Source organism: Carassius carassius, chromosome 4 (assembly GCF_963082965.1).
Source record: "Carassius carassius chromosome 4, fCarCar2.1, whole genome shotgun sequence".
NCBI lineage: Eukaryota > Metazoa > Chordata > Actinopteri > Cypriniformes > Cyprinidae > Carassius > Carassius carassius.
In genome coordinates this window covers 3,625,686-3,650,960 of record NC_081758.1, presented here as the reverse complement: position 1 = coordinate 3,650,960, position 25,275 = coordinate 3,625,686, and the positions used below count along the sequence as shown (strand labels likewise).

At 38.8% G+C, this 25,275-nt stretch overlaps 1 protein-coding gene across 3 annotated transcripts in view; it reads left to right on the top strand.

Moving 5' to 3' along the window:
* The window catches only part of LOC132132764 (astrotactin-2-like), a 498,987-nt gene extending 481,840 nt beyond the window's left edge, over positions 1–17,147 (top strand). For 2 of the 3 annotated variants that reach the window (XM_059545288.1, XM_059545303.1), the window contains 3 exons: positions 13,952–14,052; positions 14,968–15,151; positions 16,716–17,138. In XM_059545288.1, the coding sequence (XP_059401271.1) occupies positions 13,952–14,052; positions 14,968–15,151; positions 16,716–16,953 (523 nt within the window). In that variant the 3' untranslated portion in view covers positions 16,954–17,138. Of the gene's footprint in view, positions 1–13,951; positions 14,053–14,967; positions 15,152–16,715 lie in introns of all 3 variants that reach the window. The other variant, XM_059545295.1, reaches the window with a different exon arrangement.
* The last annotated feature ends 8,128 nt before the right edge of the window (positions 17,148–25,275 follow it).

Sequence of the window (25,275 nt, the reverse complement as noted above, 5' to 3'; positions counted from 1 at the left end):
GTAATAAAATAGCTTTTTGTTTGTTGGGACTCTCATGTCAGAACATGGTTTTCTCATGAACATGATGAACCGCAGGAGAGTCAAATTAAATTTGTGTGCCACCTTCTTCCAGACTTTCTGTAGAGGAAGAGGGGTTCAAGAACATTGTGTACATTTTAGTTATTTCCTAAATGTTGTGTGATTTTCCATCTCATTGCCACCTTGGTCCCTCACCAATGTTTCCCAGGCTTTTGGGTTCATTTAAAGGAATTTTTCAATCAGAAAAGAACATTTTGTCATTATTTATGTCATTATTTACATTATTAATTTTAGCAGATGCCTTTATTCAAAGCAATTGTTCTTCTTAACTACTTATGCTGCACACAGATTCCAGAAATGCATTAATGCTACCAATTATAAATATATAAAATATACACTCCTTCTTGCAGGTTTTATGAAGGTAAATTGAAGATTTTTCAAAGACCCTTTTAAAAATAAATTTTAATAAAATAAATTAAAGGGGATGGAATACATCAATGTGTTCTCTAAATGTAAATGTCTAGGGAGAACATAAAACATAATTAATATAATTTCACAGAAAATTCAACTTCCAAACCACTCTCCATTAATTTTTATTCATTTTTAAGCATTTAGCTTCCATGTTTTTGTCTTGTTTTCCAGAGCAAATATTTAAACATTCTTAAAAATCAAGATGCATTTATCTCCTCTGCATAAACCTGAACGAGTGGATGAATGTGCCACCTTATGTATGTATGGAGGAGTGGCATAGCATGCAAAATCCCCTCACCAAATTCCATTGGCCTTTTCTCCTAAACTCAGAGGTGATTGGGGAACTTTGTTCCCTCCAACAGGAAACGTATTGGTTATGTATGTAACCCTTGTTCCATGAAGGAGGGAACAGAGAAGTCACATCAGTGACAGACAAATTGGTATGTCACTTAGAGAGACCAATCTAGTTTGAGTGTAAATTAAACAAGCCAATGGACATTGGCACGTAATGTTTGCATCCAGCTTTCATTGGTCTCTCTCAATGTCATCTGTCACCAACAAATTGGGATCCCTACCAAAGTACCAAGAATGCTGCCACTTCCAGTGTCCTGTGTGAGCCTCCTGTTCACCTTTTTGTTGTAGGCTGTGGCTTGCAAAAGAAGACCAGTCCCTGTTGTCATAGCACTACCCACTAGGTGAAACTGGATAACATTGGGAAAACTTACCCGAACCACTTGGGAAAGGAATGTTGTGGAAGCCCCATCCTTCATGAATGAGGTTTTGGAAGCACTTTAACATATGAACAACCATTTAGGTGCATACGAAGATTTAAGGTGATTATAACCAACTTGGAAATGGAAGAAGTCTGCCAGGGAAAACATGGGCTCTGAGGCTATACTGTGGATATTACACATATGGGATCAATTAAGTCTCTACATATGGAACCCAGCCCTCTACCGGTTCTCAATGATTCATTGAGTGAGGGCCTGATGCTGGAAATTCTGCCACATCTGTTTGCCGAGGGGATGGAGGAGCTTGACAAGGTCTACAGAACAGACACTCTGGAGTGGTTTTAGCAAGCCAACACTAAACCAGGGCCTCGCAGTGCCTCGACCCATTTGAGGTGAAAACACAGGAGGATACCAGCTCTACATGAAGGCTATAGAATCTAGTGAATATGTTGGGGTCACCCAGCCTGCAGCTCTACAAATATCTGTCAGCACCCAGGAGGATGCAACACTGCTAGTAAAGTGAGCTTGCAACCTGAGCGGGCAGGGCACACCATGTGCATGAAAGCCAGGGTAATGGCATTGTTACGAATGAAAGGGCCAATCTCTATTTAAAGAGTATTTCACAGAAAACCCATTCATAATAAACAGGGAGCCAATCAACAGACTCCCTGGAGTTCCCGCTCTCACTCCCAAGGCTTCAAAACACCAAACACACTCTTTAAAGTGAAAGAGTAAATTTATTAAACAGAGGTAAATAAGGAGCAAAAACTTCAGAAGGGGGAAAAGCCAAAATAAATAACAAAACAGAGCTAACTCATTTTAAACATACTAACCTAGAAAAATAAACAAAAAGAAAATACAAAAGCTTCCCTCCCTAATTATCATAACCAGGAGAAAACTAATAATAAATAAAAAAGGCACCCACCTCCCTACCATGCTCCAATTAGATAAGGATCAGGATTTAACAAAAAAAAATCCTAACTTAACAAAAGATAGTGGTTTACCTCAAAGGTCTCATAGCAATCATTTCACAAACACTATGGGCATCATGCTACATAAACAACATATTTGTCTTTAATTCGAGGAAGCCATGAGAGCGGGGAGCCATAGATTCATGGTTCAGGAGACTTAAATACAGCGCCAATCACTCCAGTCACCAATCAGGTCACTCATTAGCAGTTCCACCTGTGAGTCATTACAGTGAAAGTAGCAAAAGAAAAAGAAAGAACACACCAGGGAAAACTGGACCACAAATACACATCTTCCCCATGAACCACACAAAATACCACACTCCCACGTAACAGGCATCCACAATTCAGTGGGCCATTCTCTGCTTACAGATGGCCTTTCCCTACTGCTGGCTTCCGTAACAGACTAGTAGCCAATCTTGAGCTAATCAAATCTCACCTAGAACTTCCGTGTCCCATCCAGGGACCAGACATAAAGTTTTCAGAGGTCTGGACCACAGATAAGTCAGAGTAATCTGCCAAGGAGGGTTTGTCATGAGGAGCTTTAAGAGCGGGCCAATAAGGTGCCACGAGCAGGACCTGCTCCTCATCCTATGAATGGAGTCTCCAGTCTCTTGGGAGCATAGCTCGTGACAGCTCGTCAGCCATATGTTTGAGCAGACCTTGACAGTTGTGACATGCGGAAGGAGCACAGACCACCTTGTCAGTTGTTATCTGTTTGGAACAGCACGTGCTTGCCTCATAAGCACCCTTTGAGACAGTTCAATGCAAAGCACACTGCAAACAATTCTAGGCAATTGATGTGCCAATGCAGTTGGGGGTCCGTCCATACCCCCATCACCGCGTGTCCATTGTAAGTGGCCCCTCAAGTGGTGGTTGAGGCATCTTTGTAAACCACAGCATGCCTGGAGACCTGATCTAGGGTACCCCCTACCCAGACAGTGCACATTTCCTCTGTGAGGGGTGTTGACTGTGTGTGTGACAGAATCCAACTCCACACCGAGAAAAAATATCCTATGCTTTGGGGAGAGTTTGCTCTTTTCCCAGTTGACCAGAAGGCATGCAGAAGTGCAAAAGCACCGAGTCCCTGTGTGCACACAATTGATCCCAAGACTGAGCCAGTATGAGCTGAGCATCAAGGTAGTTGAGAATGCGAAAACCCTGTTCTCTCAGGGGAACAAGGGCAGCCTCTGCAACTCAGGTGAAGACACAGGGTGACAGGGACAGCCTAGAGGGCAGGACCTTGTACTGATATGGTCGTCTTTCAATCGCAGTAAACAAGAGTAAACAAGAATGATCTGTGGTGTGGAAGGATCAACATACAAAGTATGCATCCTTCAGGTCGATAAGTGCAAACCAATCTCGGGGAAGGATGCAACTGAAGATGCATTTTTTGCATCAACATCTAGAACAGTAACCGGTGAAGGTCAAGACACACAGATCCAAGATTGGTCATAACCCACCGCCTTTCTTGGGTACAGTGAAGTAGGGGCTGTAAAACCAACATGCAACAGGAGCACAGACCACCTGGTTCCACAGGTTGGCAGAGGGTGGGTGAGTAAGGCCTTCGTTGACGCTATCGAACAGCCCACTGCTGCCTGCTGGCAATGGAGGAGGATGAGTGTGGTCCAGTGTTGGTCCATCCACAGCTCTCCATACCCTCCCAGGACCCAGGGACAGAGAAAACTGCTCTCTCGTCAAGATTTTCCAGATTCTCCAACCCAGCTCAGAAGGTGCCTTCACCGTCCCCCAAGAACAGCTTCCTCCTTCTCTTGCTCTTCTACCCACCGCCAGGGTTGACCTTAGACGGGAAGGGGGCCTGCTAACGCCCAGCTCCTCAGCACCGCTTGCTTGGGGCTACTGCGGATGCAGCATGGGAGCAGGGGCAGATGCAGGGGGGTGCCCTCAGTAACGAGCAGGCTGGGGCACTGCGGCCGGCAGACGGGTGAAGTCAGCAGCTGCCCACTAGGGCAGGGTGTGCGCCTCAGTCTGCTTCTGTGCATCTGAGAGCTGCTGGGCCAGGCTTTCGACTGCATCACTGAAGAGGCCGGTCTGGGACACAAGGGCATTAAGCAAACGACCTTTGTCAGAGTCCCTCATATCGACCAGACACAACCAGTTTTGGCAATCCTGGACCACTGGGCTGTATAACGCACAGCCCAGATAACGTGCAGTGACCTTCTTCGCTAATAGCATGAGGTCAGTAGTGGTACAGAGTTCTTTGAGAACTTCTGCATCGTGACCACCCTCGTGCAGTTCCCTCAGTGCCTTAGCCTGAAGAACCTGCAGTAACGTGCAAGGCATAGGCAGCATCTCCACAGACCATCGTGACCATCACCCAGCGCCAGGTAACACCTGCATGCAAAAATGCCTGGGTGATACGTTGTCTATAGCTAGACCCACATCGTCTTTACAAAGACATAATGTTGAGTTTGCCACGCAACATCGTCTATAAAAGATGCACCTGTGAATGCTCTTTTTGGGAAAAAGCTGTTTTAGCGTGCTGAAGCACACGGGAGATGGCCGCCTGCAACACAAACAGGGGGGTAGTGCATTCTGATGTGTGCAACCCACATGACATGGGAAAACCACCACCGCTGAAGCGCCATACCGCCAACACAAAGGTCTCTTAAATAGTGCACTGAACTTGTTCAGTCTTCTTCTCTCAATAGAGTAGTCAGGAGCAGAAAAATGTGATCACTCGGCTCTGAAGCAAAAAGCGTTGAACCTGCTGTCTTTTTATACTCACGTTGTGATCAGCGGCAGCTGGATGCAATAATTACATGCCAGAGTGCATTGGCTCGTTTAGTTGATACTAAAAAATTCAAATGATACTACATAATATGAATTTAGTATCAAGTAAAAGTATTTTTATTTTAAATGTTGTTTAGATATTTTTTGTTGGAAAACGACAAATATACTGAGGAAATAATCGGGTTTTTTTTTGTGTGTGTGCAGCATTTAATGCCATGACCTTTTAAGGCCTTCATTTGTGGAAGGGTGAATTAAGACTTTTTAAGAACTGCAGAAAACCTGTCTTGATAGTGACATTGTCTGACGCTGCAATGGTGCCACTTTTTATTTGCATGCAACCAAAGCAGCCTTGTAAGACTAGTAAATATGAAAAAGCAAGCTACTTTTGATATTATCATCTTTGTTTCTGGAAAGATCCTCTCCTTTTGGTTTCAAGCCTTAACACCTCCACCAAACCTCTGTCCTTCGATAAGACCTCAGTTTACACAAAATGTTTAGTTCACAACTGACACCAAAAAGGGTCATCTGTAGTTCATTTCATCAGAAGATGATAACAGTGCTCATGATTCTGTGCTGCATTTCTCTGGCTTTTCAAACAGTATGTGTAGTATTCAGAGTCATAACTCAACACATGATATGTGTGTGTGTGTGTGGTTTATTGAGCTATTGCTTAATTGCTCATTTTTTGCAATGTGCGTGCAATTTCTGCTTGTTAGTGAGGAGAATTTTGGTATTTAGTCATCTGTAAATCAGCCTAACAAACAGGACTTATTTTCAAAATCATGGTTATATTCCAACAATTACTTAACAATCAACCTAAATGAACAGCATAGCATAGTTGAGTCACGAGAGAAAGTGCTGAACTTTGAGAACAGACCATAAAAGAACGATCCTATGAGGGCAGTATAAATCATGGCCACTGACACAGCGATGCATGATAAACCTGGTATGACCCATACTGTGGCTTGAATTATGAGATGCCTGAATTATGCATATACTCTCTGAAGTTTAGGGTCCAAATCTCTGTTTAGCTGTAGATTTGCTAGTGGTAAGGCCAAAACAATCCATAAACTATCTTAGGTACATCTGTCTCCTTAGACACGTTTGATTGCTGTTCTGGTAGATTTCACAGTTTGAGGGAACAATGAAAAACAAACCCTTCAAGCAGAGTGAAATATGTGTTATTTTAGCTATAACGCTCTGGAAGGCAGCCTATTTTGAGACTATGACAAGATCTTTAAATGCTTTCTAATTTCTGTTTTCTAAATGGCTGATATTAAGATTATCATACCGTTTAGGAACACTATAAACATTTTACTTCCAAAATTATTTTTCTTTATGTGTTTGTGCTTCAGAAAAGCCACATGTTTGGTCTCTGAATAAAAAAAACAACAAGATCTAGACTATCAAACAGCCCAGGTGCATATTGTCAAGCTCCTTAAAGCCATATGCCTTTTAGCAGCGATTTAGCAGAGCTTCACTCTGAAAGTATAATTTCAGAGTTAATTATTTTTGGTGCAAAACATATAAGAAAACTTTATGGACTGACTGAAAAGCTTCCACAGAATCCCTGTCTGACACAATAAAATTCAGTAATATTATCAGTTTAACTGCATTGACACTATTGGTCAGATGAGAAAAAAAATTTGAACTGAATTGAGCTGAATAATGACACTAACTTTGCAACATCAAACCTGATATTGAATTGAATCATGTTTAAACTAAATTTATTGACACTGAATATTGACACTATTGCCTTTTGAAGAGCTGCTTTACTTCTGAAATTAAACGTACCATAATTTAGTTTTTTATCTTAACTATCTGTTATTTTTCTGTTTATTAATGTAAAGCTGATTTGAGACAATCTGTTTTAAATTAAGTGCTGTATAAATCAATGTGACCTGACATGTCAGCATCTGTTCCTCTCCCCATCAAACAAATGCAACCATCCTCTGTCTTTCTTAATTTCCATTATCATCCTGCATTATCAAATGATAGAGGTTACTAAGTCAAACATCACTATAACTAAATTCCTCTAACTTAAAGCTCCTGATTAGGGGTGTGTGATATTTATCATCTACGACGATATCGTAATTGTTGTTTAATGATGTGTGAGCTGACTTTATCGAGTATAGTACTCACTTTTGATAAAAAATAAAATAAAAATAAAAAACAAATCCAAAAGCATTCACTGCATGAAGTCTATTAGAATGCCTCTATAATTCCGTTTGCCTTAACCACCACCACTAACAGCAGTCACTGTATAGTGCAAGTATCACTCAGATTTTCCTTTCTTGATCTTGTTCTCAGTTTGTTCTAGAAATATGAGATAAAATTGTGAGCAAATGATGATTTTTGCTGAACTCTACGGAAAATAGCTATATGACTGTTTGTTGAAGATCTCAACAGTGTCTCAATCAGTGCTCTGATTTGCCAAAAACAACTCATTTAACAGCTGAAGGTTCTAGAAATAAAAACAGCCATGATCTGAGAAAAGCCAAATATACAGGAGTAACCAGGGAATGAAGCTGATGCGAGAAAAAAGAGAGATGCTGTACGTGTCAGCCAGCCAGGGGAAGAGAAATGGAGGGGGGGTCGTTCCTGGGGGGGTGAAGGGGAATGTGTGTTTTGCCGGCATGTTTTGACATTCCCAGCGATGAGCCAGACCACTTTGCCTTTGTTCTCCTGGGTGATCTTTATCACTGCCAATTGTTCACAGAGTTCCTTAAACTTGGAATTGGACTTAAATGGCATGAGATATACACAGAGAAGCAAAGATAACTAACATGAAGTAATTTGAAGAAAACTAAGACTAAAATAAATAAATAAATAAAATTAACTTTTAACATCCATGCAATTTTTTTTTTCCATTGCACATAAGTTCCTTAAAGTGGAAAAAGGTTCTTTAGACTGTTAAAATATTCTTCACATTAAGAAAAAATGTTTACTAAATGAACTAAAAAATTGTAATTTTATGGCATCACGATCAAAACCTCCTTTTGGAACCCTAATTTTCATGAGCATAAGGTAGAGTGAGAGCTAATTCAGTATAATGCATAAAATGTCAGTCATTTTTGTGACATCAAAGTTTTGTTTTTAGAACTGTTCACTGAAAGGTTCTTTGGGGAACCAAAAATGCTGTTTTTATGGTATCACTGTGAAAACCTTCATGTGGAACCTTTATTTTAAGAGTGTAAGGTAGATTGAGAGCTAATTTGCAGCATGCAACAACAAAAAACAAAGTACCTTTGGCATCTTTGCAACACCTTAAACAAGCCCAAAACAGCAAATATTCTAGAGTTCCCTGTCTGAAGTCCTTAACCAAACCAAACTACAAATTGTCTGATTAAAAAAAAAAACTACTGGGCGACCATGCAACCACATAATTCAAACAATGTGATTGTTCAAGCCAGTGTTGTTCTGATGAGATTGGCAGTGGATTGTGGCTGGCCTGCATTTGGAGTGATGTCTTTTTGTGAGGTTTAGCAAAGGAATGCTACACTCCTTCAATGAATAACAAGATCAGACAAACTATGCGAGCCATGTATAAACAGACCGTATTACAATCAAAACAATCAGCCGGTGGTTATTGAAATATGGATTTCCAAGCAAAGTAAGAGTCAAAGTGTCGAAAGCGTGCAGTGTAAAAAAAACTTCTTTTTGGAAGCGGGAAAAAGACATTTCTGGCATTCTTCCATTGTCTTATGCATAGTCAGAGAGCATATCCATTTCATCGGATTCATCTGATGGCAGCAGTCCTTGTTATAAAACAAAGCTGGAATGAACTTCGAGTTGGGTGCATGCAATGTAGGTCTACGGTATGACCGCACAACGACATTTCTCAAAATTAAGGAACTGAAATAAATAATCAGAATTTGCTTTTCGACTCAATCTGATGCTGGCACATCGCATGTTAACTTGGACAATCTTTTATGTAAATCTACTTAATTCATGGTTACAGTAGACAACTGTACCAATATTTGGAGCTATTTTGAGGTTATGAGCCACATTTAAGAGCATTTATTATTTAAGCCATAAAATATGAGAGGCTATTGTGAATATAGTCATTGCAAATGGCTATCATTTTTTTGTTGCACCTTCATCTTGGACTATATTCACAATACAGCATTGTCTTGAGTACTCAAGATCTACCAAAATTGTAACATTGTAATACAACCATGTATTACACACAGTTTTTGTATAGCAACACATTTTTTATGCCATAGCTGATCAAAACAATGTGGACACCCTTCTAATTAATGGGTTTGGGTAATCCAGTAACTTCCAGTAATGACATGCAGTGGCATTCTACAAAAATGTGTGCTTTCAGCTTCGTTGCAACAGCTTGGGAATAGTAATTAAAAAAAGGGGCCAAGCACAGGGGCAACATGATAACCAAGCAAGCATTGAGCATGAGACCAACTTCAAAAAGTACTAAACAAAGGCATTTGGAAATTAGTTAAAGCGAAATCCATAACAGTCTGCCAGCATCATCAAATTTGGTGATAATCGCACACATTGTCTAGTTGGGGTTTTAAAAAAGTAGCATTTTTAAGTAAAATCAAAATGGCAGAGGGGACTATGGCATAATTGGTATCTATGTTCTCAGTATGACCAAAATAATCTAGATAAATACCACTCTCATGACAATAGTTAAAATTAATCAAAATTATTTAACATTTATTAAAATTTAAGACAGGTGACACTGTTCAAAAACTTTTTGAGTATCTTCAGTGCATGGTGCCAATGACACATTTTGAGTTTCGCAATGATTCGCCAATGTGTTCATAAAATACAGTATTTTGTGTCATGACTCTAAATGTTTGATGCACCAAATTGCCAAAATGGAGAAATTAGGTGTTGTTCAACTCAATAATTAGCACCGATTCTAAAGAGGCCAGTTTTGGGTTCAGAAAAAAATATATATTTATAACTTGACAGTTTTTGCCATTTTCATGTCTCCTTACCACTAGGGGGCATTGTGTAGAAAGTGTGCATGTACCATTAGATCATAGTTGTCGTGACACACACCAAGTTTGGTTTGAATACACTAAAGCGTTGGGGAGTAATATTCTCTCATCCGATTTGATGTGCTCTTTGTCAAATTTGTTCATGCGTTATTCCACAACGGTTTCACTAATCAACTTGAATTCCACATCTTTTTGTCTCCATGGTCTAAAGATGTTATGGTTCAATTGCATGAAAAATGGAGCAACGGTCTAGAAGTTGTTGTTGTTGTTGTTTTTTGGGGGAGGGGGGAGGGACATAATTAAAAATGTTGGAAAATTATTAATGACCGAAAATAATTTCATAGACTAATAATTTCAAATTATTCAGTTTTGAGCATAATGTGATTGCAACTTTAGACAGCTGATGGCACTAGAGGGATTGAGTTAGAGACCCCAAATCAAATTTGCTGTGGTTAATGTTAAAAGATCTGACTGACTGAATGTTAAAGATCTGACTGTGAATCTGGTAGGGTGGTTGTCGTCAATAACTAGTCTTTCAAGAGCCATTAAGAACAAACTAACAAACATGACATGACGGTTGCACTGGAGTAAGATAATATTTTATAAAGTACTTTTTGAGTTGGGAACATATTTGCAAGTATTATAGGCTTTTTTCTTCTTCTTCCTTTCACCTCTCACAAGTGGAAAGAGTGAAATGGTGCCTGAAGTGGAGAGGTCTACAAGCTCTATAATAGTTAGACCTTATTTAAACCCATATATGGTTACGTGTTTATCCCTGCACAGCATCCATGGAGGCCATATATTTCTCTTAGTTTACTTGCCATACATACAGTATATATTCAGTAAAACAATAGTGCAAGTGCAATAAAATGTAATTTTAATGAAAGTGTATGCAATTAAAATTATTATCCTTACCTATTTTTATCTGATATCTTTTTCTGATCCCATTCTTCTCCCTTCTCCTATCATGTATTAGCAGAGAGAGACATTTAAGATTAGATGTTTATATCTATCTATCTATATATATCTATCTATCTATCTATCTATCTATCTATCTATCTATCTATCTATCTATCTATATATATATATATATATATATATATATATATATATATATATATATATACACACACACATACACTCTCTGGCCACTTTATTAGGTACACCTTGCTAGTACCGGGTTGGACCCCCTTTGGCCTTCAAAACTGCCTTAAAGGGGTCATATGATGCAGTTTCAATTTTTCTTCAGAGATTTTGGTCCATATTGACATGATAGCATCACGCAGTTGCTGCAGATTTGTCGGCTGCACATCCATGATGCGACTCTCCCGTTCCAGCACATCCCAAAGCTGCTCTATTGGATTGAGATCTGGTGACTGTGCAGGCCATTTGAGTAAAGTGAACTTGTCATGTTCAAGAAACCAGTCTGAGATGATTTGAGATTTGTGACATTGTGCATTATCCTGCTGGAAGTAGCCATCAGAAGATGGTACACTGTAGTCATAAAGGGATGGACATGGTCAGCAACAATACTCAGGTAGGCTGTGTCGTTTAAACAATGCTCAGTTGGTACTAAGGGGCCCAAAGTGTGCCAAGAAAAATATCCCCCACACCATTACACCACCACCACCAGCCTGAACCCTTGAGACAAGGCAGGATGGATCCATGGTTTCATGTTCTTTATGCCAAATTCTGACCCTACCATCTGAATGCTGCAGTAGAAATTGAGAGACATCAGACCAGGCAACATTTTTCCAACCTTCTGTTGTCCAGTTTTGGTGAGCCTGTGTGAATTGTAGCCTCTGTTTCCTGTTCTCAGCTGACAGGAGCAGCACCCAGTGTGGTCTTCTGCTGCTGTAGCCCATCTTCAGGTTTCGACATTTTATGCGTTGAGAGATGGTATTCAATAAGGCATTTTCGTCCACGCAAAGTCAAAGTCACCTTTATTTATATAGCGCTTTAAACAAAATACATTGCGTCAAAGCAACTGAACAACATTCATTAGGAAAACAGTGTCAATAATGCAAAAATGATTGTTAAAGTGCATTTATTTGCAATCAAGTCAATGATATCGCTGTAGATGAAGTGTCCCCAACTAAGCAAGCCAGAGGCGACAGCGGCAAGGAACCGAAACTCCATCGGTGACAGAATGGAGAAAAAAACCTTGGGAGAAACCAGGCTCAGTTGGGGGGCCAGTTCTCCTCTGACCAGACGAAACCAGTAGTTCAATTCCAGGCTGCAGCAAAGTCAGATTGTGCAGAAGAATCATCTGTTTCCTGTGGTCCTGTCCTGGTGGTCCTCTGAGACAAGGTCTTTACAGGGGATCTGTATCTGGGGCTCTAGTTGTCCTGATCTCCGCTGTCTTTCAGGGATGTAGAGGTCCTTTCTAGGTGCTGATCCACCATCTGGTCTGGATACGTACTGGATCCGGGTGACTGCAGTGACCCTCTGATCTGGACACAGACTGGATCTGGTGGCCACGGTGACCTCGGAACAAGAGAGAAACAGACAAATATTAGCGTAGATGCCATTCTTCTAATGATGTAGCAAGTACATAGGGTGTTATGGGAAGTGTTTACGGTTCCGGTTTACCTAATTAATGCAGCCTAAAAATCCTTTAACGGATTTGGATATTACGCACGCAACTTCCGCTCACTGAATATTTTCTCTCTTTTGGACCATTCTCTGTTAACCCTAGAGATGGTTGTGCATATAAATCCAAGTAGATCAGCAGCCCACCTGTAACCAACAACCATTCCACTTCAACAAGTCATCCTGACCACATCTAGATGCCTAAATGCATTGACTTACTGCCATGTGATTGGCTTATTAGCAATTTGTGTTACCAGGCAATTGAACAGGTGTACCTAATAAAGTGTGTGTGTATCTGGATAGATAGATAGATAGATAGATAGATAGATAGATAGATAGATAGATAGATAGATAGATAGATAGATAGATAGATAGATAGATAGATAGATAGATAGATATTCTATATATATCTATATTTTGTTTGGTTTCCTCGTGTTCATGGGGCAGGCTGGCAGCTTAAATATGGTTAAGGAAATGTGTAGGGCTGTGCTTTAAAAAAAAACACGTAAGGTCCACATAAGCGTGCATGTAATTTATGATTTTAATAAATATACACTGAATATGTTGTTATTATTATTGTATAATATTGCATAGTGTTTGTGTGTTGTGTTCTGTAGTACAATACACTGACGTGCAAATAGTATCTGCCAGTATTTACTCTAAGTAAAAATAGTCAAAGTCAAGTCAGATTTACTTGTATTGTACTTTTTACAAAATGCATTGTCTGAAAGCAGAACATGCCTAATAGCATTTAACTACTATTTAAAGTTTATGCAAAGAAAATATATAAGTTTCTACACACACTTTTTTTTCTACACAAATATCCTCTGCCTAATAACAATAACTAGGCATAGTCAGTTATACTACACAATGGCCAGTCAAACATAGTTAACTAGTAAGGATCAGTCACCTCAATGACCCGAGTGTTCATGCCAGCTGACGGTGGGCGGTTTCTCCCTGTGATTAGCAGTGGAGCCAGGGTTGTTTAGTGCACATGGTGCTGGGTGGTCTGAGAAAAATGCTGAGCAGCAGTTTTAATGTGTTTTGTATTTGCCAAACGGAACTCCGTCATTAGAAGAAGTGGGAGTCCCATTTAAGCTGCTATTAGCTGTAATGGCCAGGTTTGTGTGTGTGTGTGTGCTTGTCGGGCACGCAATTTCCTAATGTAACAGAATCCACTGGAATCCCTGCACTCCTGTCTGTGTGTTTGTAGTGGTCTGGGGCTCATAAACAAGAACTCCAGAAACACTCTTGCAGGGACACCTTTTCGGTTTTAATGATTTTGTCGCATGATGTCATGTTTATGTTGGCTAAACCCAAAGTTATTTTGTGTTTTTCAGCTCTGTTTGTGCAAAAGTCTGTTTGTGTTTCAGTTACATGGAACTTAGAGATTAGGGAACACACTAAGGCAGAACCTTTCTCACGTCCACCCCATCCTCTCTTCTAGGTTCACTCTGTATGCCGTGGACAGCCGTGGTAGTCGGTCAGATGCGACTTTTGTGTCCGTCCGCACGTCATGTCCGATGGTGGATGACAGCAAAGCAGAAGGTACATTATCATTCTCCTTCACTCCATTCACACGTGTGAATGAACAGAGTGAGCCAAGCGCGCCAGTGAAATGTCATCTTCACACCCATCTGAGGTGGCAGATCTTCATGTCTTGCCTGTTTATGATGACATCATCCATAGTTGCTAGACCATTTAACTTGAACAGAATTCACAGGTCTGGCAGCAGTATGAATTACAAGGAAGTACAGCACTCAAAATCCATGTCAATTTAGAAGTAAGATTTCAGAAAGTTCACTCAAAGGAAAGGAAATAAAGAGCTTACCATGCGAGTCAGAATATGATAATGTGTTAAGAAAGAATTAAAGCATGTTATGAATCCGATAAGTGTGCTTAATTATTTTGGATATGCACTTGTTGTGAACTTTAAATCATAAAATTATATATTTAAAGTACTTCAACATTACAAATGTATAATTACAAATATATTAAAATTCATGACACACAGGTTTAAGTAGAAATTACATTAAAGTATATTTTAGTTTAAAATAAATGCTCGTCAGTACATTCAGCAGTACACTTTAATCATATTTCAAATACAATGGAAGTCATTTTCACATTAAATATAAAGAAATGCACTTAAGTCCAGCTTAAGTGGGAATAATATAAATATAAACTTTAATGCAATTTAAATTGTCTGAAAACATTACATTTAGTTCACACTTAAGCTTTTTACTTTTAAAGTATATAATTATCTATAACTACTCTTTTTAAAAGTATGCTAAAGTGCACTTCTTTTTCACAAGGTTTCACAAACACAAAAAAGACCAGAATCATTTGTCAGTCATTTAAAATGAGCGAAAACATCTGAAAAGATCAGATTTTCTTAGAAAGCTTGTTCTTTGAAAACTTACTGTTCAGATTTGAAAATGTCAGATATGTTCTCCCTTCAAACAGAGATCGCCGACAAAGTTTACAACCTCTATAATGGCTACACCAGTGGAAAGGAGCAACAAACTGCCTACAACACCCTGATGGAGGTCTCCCCACCGCTGCTGTATCGTGTACAGCATCACTATAATTCTCACTATGAGAAGTTTGGAGACTTTGTTTGGAGAAGTGAGGATGAGCTTGGCCCCAGGTGAGGAAGACAATGATCGTACAAAGTAGGGGTGTGCTGATCCGATATTCAGTTTCAATATCGGCTCCGATACTGCCATTTTCTGCTGGATCGGGTATCGGTCTGACGATACAGATCCAAATCTGATGTTCTGCGTATACTATACGGTGTTATTGTTAAGCCAGACGAAAGGCACATACCGATACTGAATATCGGATCGGCACACCCCTATTTAAAACTGTTGAAAGAAAAGGCTCAATAAATTATCCCACAGATATAATACACCATGCATTAAAATATTCTGTGACTGTGTTGCTTCAAGCACATCATTCTGCGCACGGGATGCACATAAGTGCTTTGTGCCACTCGGTTATAGGAGCTTTTCATGTTATAATACTTTTGCGCAATGAAAGATTATTCATAGAGTTTCTAGTTGTCTTATCTATATATATATATATATATATATATATATATATATATATATATATATATATATATATATATATATATACTGTACATTTTAGTATACTTTTAAAACAGTCCTTAATATGGATCATTTAACTTAAAATAATATACTTACTAACAAACTGAATTCAGTTAATTTCAATGTTAATTATAGTATAACAAGTATTGTAATTTGAGTTTACACTAAACTTTAGAGTATTTTTTTATTTTTATTTTTATGCAAAACACAAAGAGGAAGTGTCACTGTCCCTTCCACCGGCCCCTGGTTCAGCTCTGTTCTTGGCTTGCCATCCTAAACTCTCTGTGAATGTTTGTGTAATCTGTTCTCTGGCAGAACCAGCAGGGGAATGAAACAGAGACCACCAATTACAGTTCATTTTCCCTTTTTGGAAGGAACCAATAATCTTTATGAATATCAACACAGACTTTGCAATCGGTTTAAATATTGTAATTTTGGAGCAGTAAATAATGTTTGTCCTAATAAAATGGCATATGTTTCATGAAAATTCTTTTAAAACAACTTTGGGTCATATTGTGTCTTTGGAGAAAAAAAAAAAATATAGTTGTTGAGCAAGAAATTTGGATTGGATGTGTGCACTGTCAAGTTTTCCACTTCTTACCATTTTTTTTACACTAAACTCAATGTCTTTTTTATTTATTTATTTACTTATTTATTTATTTAATAGAACCATTGTTTTCATTGTATATATATATATATATATATATATAATGCTTTTATATTATATATATAATTTATTAAAATAAAAATAAGGATGTTCAAGTCTATAAAAACACAAACAAAAAATATTCAAAATAAGTTTAAGCTAGATGCATATTCATTTCTTTTAAATTTGAATTTCTTTGCATTTGTGATGTTTTGTTTATTTGTGGCATTTTATTATATTGAACTTTGTAAATTTATAAAAAAAAAAGGTTAATCTAGCTAAAATTAAGTAGCTATAATGACCTCATCTGCAACAATTGGTTTTTTTTTTTTTTTTTTTTTGCATGTTAGGTACCATTCCGACTTTCATTTGAAAAGTTTTTTTTTTTGGTTTCTACACAAACTCACCACAGTGATTAAGTCTAACACTAACAGCTCTCTTTCTGGTCACCACAGGAAGGCCCATCTGATCCTGAGACGAATGGATCGGATCAGTCTGTTCTGCCGCTCACTGCTCCGCAGTGGCTTCATCCAAAGCCGAACAGAGAGCGTGCCGTACATGCTGTGTCGTAGTGATGACACGAGACCAGGTGGCACATTATGGCACAGTTCACTTCATGAAACCCGGCTAGCCTGCCTGGAGAAAGTCGTAACAGTGCAACGCAACATATATGGAAAGTCAAAATTACGATGAGACCAGAGATGTTTGGACTCAAACTTCTCTATTTATGGTTGTTCTTTTTCTAAATCTAACTGACTTTGAGACTGTGAGAGGAGGGTTTATTGTTTCCTCTTCTTCTTCTTCTTTTCTTTATTCTTCTTTTCCAAATGCAGAGAGCCTCGGATAAGAAAGATTTATTATTATTATTATTATTATTATTAATAATAATTTGTACTAATATAACTAATATTTATTAGTTTGTATTTATTTATTTATTAATATAACTAATATTTATTAGTTTTTATTTATGTATTTATTTATTTATTTTTACTTGTTTCTTTTTTAAGGACATCAGTTTTGGTCGAAAGACTGAGCTACTGAAGGACTATTTACGAATGTAAGAATTTAACTGCATGGTGCTGCAGAACTTCAAACCAGGTTCCCTTCATTTTGCAAACATATCTCTTGGAATACTTAGCCAAGCAAAACGAGGACATGATCTCTAAGTGGTTTTTCTTCTTTTCTATTCAACCCTTTTTGACATCAATTATATTAATCATATATATATATATATATATATATATATATATATATATATATATATATGATTAAATATATAAAATTAATTGAGAAAACTGAGAATATTGTCAGTCACAGTCATTGCTTTTGAGAACAAGTAAAGTCCTGTCACGTATATAATCTTTAGCCAAAAGAACGTTCCTTTACAGTGTCCAAAGAAATGGAATGGGTTTTGCTGGCCAATGAGACCAATAGATTTCATCAAAGTGAATCATCTAATGCATTTGGCAAAGAGTTGTGGTACAAAAGAAAGCATTGTGCAGAACTATTCTGTAAATGATTGTTTGGGAATAAGGTGTTGTTGAAAAGGCATTTGGAATCGAACAAATGGTAAGAACTAAGCCTCAACACATTTTCAGTAAGTTGTTATATCCCATGCTATATTCATTGTGATAGTTAAATATGCGATTGTAAATACAGTTGTAAATGCAGTATGTAATAAGTGAATTTGTTTTTTTTGTGTCTGTGGGGTTGGAGTGGTGGGGGGGGGGGTCTATTAAATATGTATATAGAATCTCAAGACGTTTTCTCAGTTTTATCTGACAATATGTGAAGAATCAATTAAATTGAGGAAAATCCTGTTATACTACCTCACTGGCTATCTCTATGACATGAATCTATATAGAATGCAGTTGACTTCATCACAAACCTGTTGCAAAACTTTAAGATGCTCAGCATTTAAAAATGTCAGTTAACACAATTTAGGGTTTCTGGGCTTAGAGGTATGGTCTGCAACATCGTCTGTTTGCTCCTTGAACACTGATGACTGTTTGTATTGTTTTGGGATAGTTGTATACAAGTTTCTTGATTGCTCTGAATTGCAAAACTGATTGTCAACGCCAATGAGCCACAGCCATTGAGGGAAAAGTCAAAATGCACAGGGCATGCCAGACAACCAAATACATAATTTATCGGAATAACCTCAGCATGAACACAAAAAATATACACAATTTAACATGCAAAACATAATGTCCTGTGTTAATGCACGATTTTAACATCCACTTGTTGAATCATCTCAGTAAAACTACTACTAAAATAGTCAAATTTCAACAGCAACAGCATATATAATAATAAACATCTGAGAGTTTGGGTATATTTTGCCTACTGTAAATGGTGTGCTCAAACACCCCTGTGGTTGTTTATTTATTTTTTTTACAAATCCAGTTGTTAGATTATATCTCCATTTATTTTGGTTTGTGTACTTGGGGAAAGCAAAAGAGTTGAAGAAATTCCTTAACCAGGTGGACTCTACATGGCAACCTCTTTCTTTGTTCGAACCTCATAAGTTTGTGGCTAGGAGATACTCATCCATCAAAGAGGCCAATGTGAGACTCTTTTAAGCCCAGTAACCACTTGTGAGGAGGTGTTTGGTTGAAGAATCATCACAGCAATGAGGTAAGCAATGTTGTGATTTGTCAGATTACATGAACACGTTCCTAGCAAACCTTTAAGAACTCCAATTGTTTCCTGGTTGAAGTTCAGTATGCCCAAGTATTATGTCCCATTCTAAAGCTAGTTTGAAGCAGTCTTTGTCCACAAACTTCTGTTGCAGCATCAGTGCAAATGCGGATTTAATTTTGCATCCTGCTTTTCTTTTCTCTCTATTAAGTGATCGACTTTGAACTTATCAAATAATTAGTAATACAAAGTGATCAATCTCCTAAATTGAATAACTTAAAGTTTCTCAAGATTAATATATAGATTCAAATACCTACCTACATTTTTAGTACAAATTAATTTAGTTGATCAGCGTTCTTGCTTCAGCAGCCACACAAAGTCTCTGTGTTGAGAGAATACCTTTGCCTTGGATCTACCAGGAACTCCAGACAACACAGGTCCCAGGGTTGCTGAGGCAGTTTAAACCTTCCACCATGTTGAGGTGGTAATCTGAGAAGGGGCTTCGATATTCAAGGAAAATCTTAGGATGTATTCAAGGAGTGGAGAGTGCCATATTTGGAAGCTATTTGTCGATGATTGTGATCATCTGGGACCTTCAGCACTTTCTTTGGTGGTGCTTCTCAGCTGGAAACGGAGGACTGTCTTCTACGGATATAGATATATGGCAGATCAGTGGTTATATCAGACCGTTGTGGTGAAGATATTTACCAGTTGATCTTTGTTCTGACCCTTCTGAAGTATGGTCAGGAGCTTTGGATAGTGACTGAAAGAATGGGATTTTTGGTTCAAGGGACTGAAATAATAAATTTTTTGCAAGGTTAATGGCTAACCCTAGGAGACAGGCCACAAAGCCTGTCATCTGGGAGAAGCTTGGAGTAGCTGCTCTTCTGCATCAAAAGGAGCCAGTTGTGGTGGTTCGGTCATCTGTTCAGGCTTTTTCTTGGATGCCTTCCTGTGGAAGTGTTTCAGGCATGTCAAGTGAAGTCAACTCACCTTTATTTATATAGCGCTTTAAACAAAATACATTGCGTCAAAGCAACTGAACAACATTCATTAGGAAAACAGTGTGTCAATAATGCAAAATGATAGTTAAAGGCAGTTCATCATTGAATTCATTGATGTCATCTCTGTTCAGTTAAATAGTGTCTGTGCATTTATTTGCAATCAAGTCAACGATATCGCTGTAGATGAAGTGACCCCAACTAAGCAAGCTAGAGGCGACAGCGGCAAGGAACCGAAACTCCATCGGTGACAGAATGGAGAAAAAAACCTTGGGAGAAACCAGGCTCAGTTGGGGGGCCAGTTCTCCTCTGACCAGACGAAACCAGTAGTTCAATTCCAGGCTGCAGCAAAGTCAGATTGTGCAGAAGAATCATCTGTTTCTTGTGGTCTTGTCCTGATGGTTTTCTGAGACAAGGTCTTTACAGGGGATCTGTATCTGGGGCTCTAGTTGTCCTGGTCTCCGCTGTCTTTCAGGGCAGTAGAGGTCCTTTCTAGGTGCTGATCCATCATCTGGTCTGGATACGTACTGGATCCGGGTGACTGCAGTGACCCTCTAATCTGGATACAGACTGGATCTGGTGGCTACGGTGACCTCGGAATAAGAGAGAAACAGACAAATATTAGCGTAGATGCCATTCTTCTAATGATGTAGCAAGTACATTGGGTGTTATGTGAAGTGTTCCCGGTTCCGGTTTACCTAATTAATGCAGCCTAAAAATCCTTTAACGGATTTGGATATTAAAAGCATATTAGTATGTTATGTGTAAGCCAGGTTAAAGAGATGGGTCTTTAATCTAGATTTAAACTGCAAGAGTGTGTCTGCCTCCCGAACAATGTTAGGTAGATTATTCCAGAGTTTAGGCACCAAATAGGAAAAGGATCTGCCGCCCGCAGTTGATTTTGATATTCTAGGTATTATCAAATTGCCTGAGTTTTGAGAACGTAGTGGACGTAGAGGATTATAATGTAAAAGGAGCTCATTCAAATACTGAGGTGCTAAACCATTCAGGGCTTTATAAGTAATAAGCAATATTTTAAAATATATACGATGTTTGATAGGGGGCCAGTGCAGTGATGACACGACCGGGCTAATATGGTCATACTTCCTGGTTCTAGTAAGAACTTTTGCTGTTGCATTTTGGACTAGCTGTAGTTGGTTTACTAAGCGTGCAGAACAACCACCCAATAAAGCATTACAATAATCTAACCTTGAGGTCATAAATGCATGGATTAACATTTCTGCATTTGACATTGAGAGCATAGGCCGTAATTAAGATATATTTTTGAGATGGAAAAATGCAGTTTTACAAATGCTAGAAACGTGGCTTTCTAAGGAAAGATTGCGATCAAATAGTACACCTAGGTTACTAACTGATGACGAAGAATTGACAGAGCAACCATCAAGACTAAGACATTGTTCTAGGTTATTACAAGCAGAGTTTTTAGGTCCTATAATTAACACCTCTGTTTTTTCAGAATTTAGCAGTAAGAAATTACTCGTCATCCATTTTTTATATATCGACTATGCATTCCATTAGTTTTTCAAATTGGTGTGTTTCACCGGGCCGTGAAGAAATATAAAGCTGAGTATCATCAGCATAACAGTGAAAGCTAACACCATGTTTCCTGATGATATCTCCCAAGGGTAACATATAAAGCGTGAAGAGTAGCGGCCCTAGTACTGAGCCTTGAGGTACTCCATACTGCACTTGTGATCAATATGATACATCTTCATTCACTGCTACGAACTGATGGTGGTCATATAAGTACAATTTAAACCATGCTAATGCACTTCCATTAATGCCAACAAAGTGTTCAAGTCTATGCAAAAGAATGTTGTGGTCAATTGTGTCAGACTCAGCACTAAGATCCAATAAACTAATAGAGAAATACACCCATGATCAGATGATAAGAGTAGATACTTTGTAACTCTAAGGAGAGCAGTCTCAGTACTATGATACGGTCTAAATCCTGACTGGAAATCCTCACGCCTATACCATTTTTCTCTAAGAAGGAATATAATTGTGAGGATACCACCTTTTCTAGTAACTTGGACAGAAAAGGGAGATTCGAGATTGGTCTATAATTAACTAGTTCTTTGGGGTCAAGTTGTGTTTTTTTGATTAGAGGCTTAATAAAAGCCAGTTTGAAGGTTCTGGGGACATATCCTAATGACAATGAGGAATTAATAATAGTCAGAAGAGGATCTATGACTTCAGGAAGCACCTCTTTTAGGAGCTTAGATGGTATAGGGTCTAACATACATGTTGTTGGTTTAGATGATTTAACAAGTTTATACAATTCTTCCTCTCCGATAGGAGAGAATGAGTGGAACTGTTCCTCAGGGGATCTATAGTGCACTGTCTGATGTGATACTGTAGCTGACAGCTGAATGGTTGCAATTTTATTTCTAATAGTATCGATTTTAGAAGCATGTCCAACTGGGAAGAGACCCCAGGGCAGACCAAGGATGTGCTGGAGGGATGTAACTCCATGACTGGCTCTGTATCTGATGCCACCATCCTGTGTGAAAGAAGCTGTAAGACAAGGATATAAATCTGTGTGTGCAAATTCCACCTCGGAGTAATGACAGTCCTGCTCTGAGGAAGATGAGAGTGGCAAGGAAAAGTGTGGCACTCTCTCCTTCCCCATGGCCTCAGGGATAGTGCTGGCTCCCTAAGGCTTCGGAGACTGCAGAAGTAATTTCCATCTGTTTTTTATTTGGCCTCCCGACCAAACTACAGAATCCTTCAAACTTTTTTTTGACTTGATTAAAAAGGCATCATAGATAAAAACCAGCAGTGACATCACAGTGTGAATAGATTTTTTATGTTTATATCAGATCAGATTATATCAGATCATTGGTAGCCAACTATGATCGCTACAGCTGTGGATTTGTGGTTATAAGTTTCTTGTTAGTTTCTTGTGGTTAGTAGTTTCTTGTTCCCACTGGGCAACTGATGTTGAAAAAACATATATGTCACAAAGTTTGTAGATGGGAAGAAGGAGGTGGGAACCGGCAAACATTTAAATATAAATGAAAGTAAAAGCAGCAGCCCCCCACGGACGACTGCCACATAAAACAACAACATAAAGTCCAGGCCTGGTCCTCTCTCATCTTGCACTGTTGTCACTCCTCCTTTTATCCTTCCGGAGCTCCTCCGTGGGACATGAGACCGGTGAGTGGCTCTGGTGTCACTGATTATCTTTCACTCCATTGACCTCGCTCTGCTCCCATGGCTCTCAACCCACTCCACGCTTCACATACCCACATCACCCCTTGCAGATCGGGGGTACCCACGAGACTGTGCTCTACTTCCCCCCCGGAGACCCCGTCATGGTGGCCGCTGCATACCTGGGGGTAAGGACAGTTGAGGCAAGAGAAAAGGAGACGGAAGGATGAGGAGAGACAAAGACTACAGAGGGGAGAGAGAAAAAGAAAAAAATCTCAATGCTCCTCCGCCTCCTGGTGGACAGCGATGGCTCCTCCTGTTGAGGGCCAGTCCCAAGTTCCCTGCTCCTCCACAATCATGGCGGACGGCAGCAGGCTCCAGCCTACTGGCAACGGTACCAACTCCTCCACTCCCTCTTGGACAGCAGCTACCCCTCTTCGACCCAGGAGCATGGCAGCAAGCACTAAGTCCCCCCTCGTCTTCCATTGCTTCAGCACAACTGCCTCAGGCAGCCACCGGTGGTCTCCACTCCTACATGCTGCCCAATCCACTCAGCACCGCGATCCACCTTTTGAGCATTGAGGTGCTCTCTGACAGTGTGTCCCTCCTTCCTCCTGGGTTTCGGCACCAATGTAACAAAGTTTATAGATCGGGAAGAAGGAGGCAGGAAACGATGAACATTTAAACATAAAACTTTAATAAATAAACAAATGGACCATAAACAACATAAAGTCCAGGCCTGGTCCTCTCTGGTCTTGCACTGTCGTCACTCCACCTTTTATCCTTCTGGAGCTCCTCCGTTGACCTCAGGACCGGTGAGAGGCACAGGTGTCGTTCCTCATCATTTACTCCACTGGCCTTGCTCCACTCCCACAGCTCTCAGCCCTGCTATACTCGTCAGAATCAAATTTCATAACAATTTACGTAAAAAAAAAAAACTGAAAAAAAATACACATCAAACTAATAACAAAAAGTTGAATTTGTCATGATTCGATGTGAATTAAACACCAAACATATCGGTCTACATATGCATTAAACCAATTTCCAACATTAAACCAAAAACCAATAATGTTACAAGTTTGATCAAGTCTTGACTAATATTTGACGTCACATTGATATCAAGATTCCCGCTAGCTTAGTCTGACATGTGGACTCACAGAGACCATGTAAATGAGCAAAACACACACTCTAACATGTTGTTCAATCCATATCTTTCATTCCATACATATACAAATTTAATTTGACATTTTTTAGCTTTTTAGAGCTGTATTTTTCAGGAAACAGTCCTGTCTATTTAGTTTATCCAACAGTGCATGTAATATGGTAGTTAAGCAGCAAGTTTGTCATTGTCATTGTTTTGGAAACGGACCCCTGGACACTGGCTTGTCAGTTCTTTTGTTTCACAAACACAAGGGACTGCCCAAATAAAGGAATGAAATTTTCAATCTTGTAGGAAGTTCTGAGGAGGACCATGGAAATGATGTGGCTGGAAATGAAATGCAAACGACAGTAGGACTGAAAACTGTTTGAAAATATGGTTCAGAAATAAAGTTACTCATTCAGCATTTTAATTCATTTTTCAAATCGTGATACATCAAGTATGTTTGCAATAATCCTGAGCACCAAAATATTAAATAACAGTAAAACTATAGAATAGGATTCAATGTTAACATTTGTGCAGTATGCCACAATGTATTAAAACAATGACAGTCTTTAATCTAGGGTAATGTTAATTTATAAATGTACTACTATTCATTGCTGATTCTTTGTTCATATGCTAATGTATGTTAATTTAAACCACTGTAAATATTAAATGTATTAGTATATGTATATATATATTATACATTACTACAAAGCTAGAATAATATATTCTGTAAAACTATTAATCATTGTTATTTCAGGTTGGCTATTGTAAACTAATGTTAATTTGTGGAACCTTGCTGTAAAGTGTTACCAAAAAACACAAGCATGTCACAGTGTAATGTAAGGAAATGTGGTATGCGGCAAAAAATATATATCGTTTCTTGAGTCGAGAGATCAGATGGACCTGAAACTGAACAAATATAATAAAAACACAAACTCTATCCACACTATCGGCAAACTGGATTGGGAATCCTCTCAACTTGAAAAACAATAATACATTATATGCATGAATCAAGCAGAGGTCAGAATTTTGCTTATAATTTATTATCAATGTGAAGAG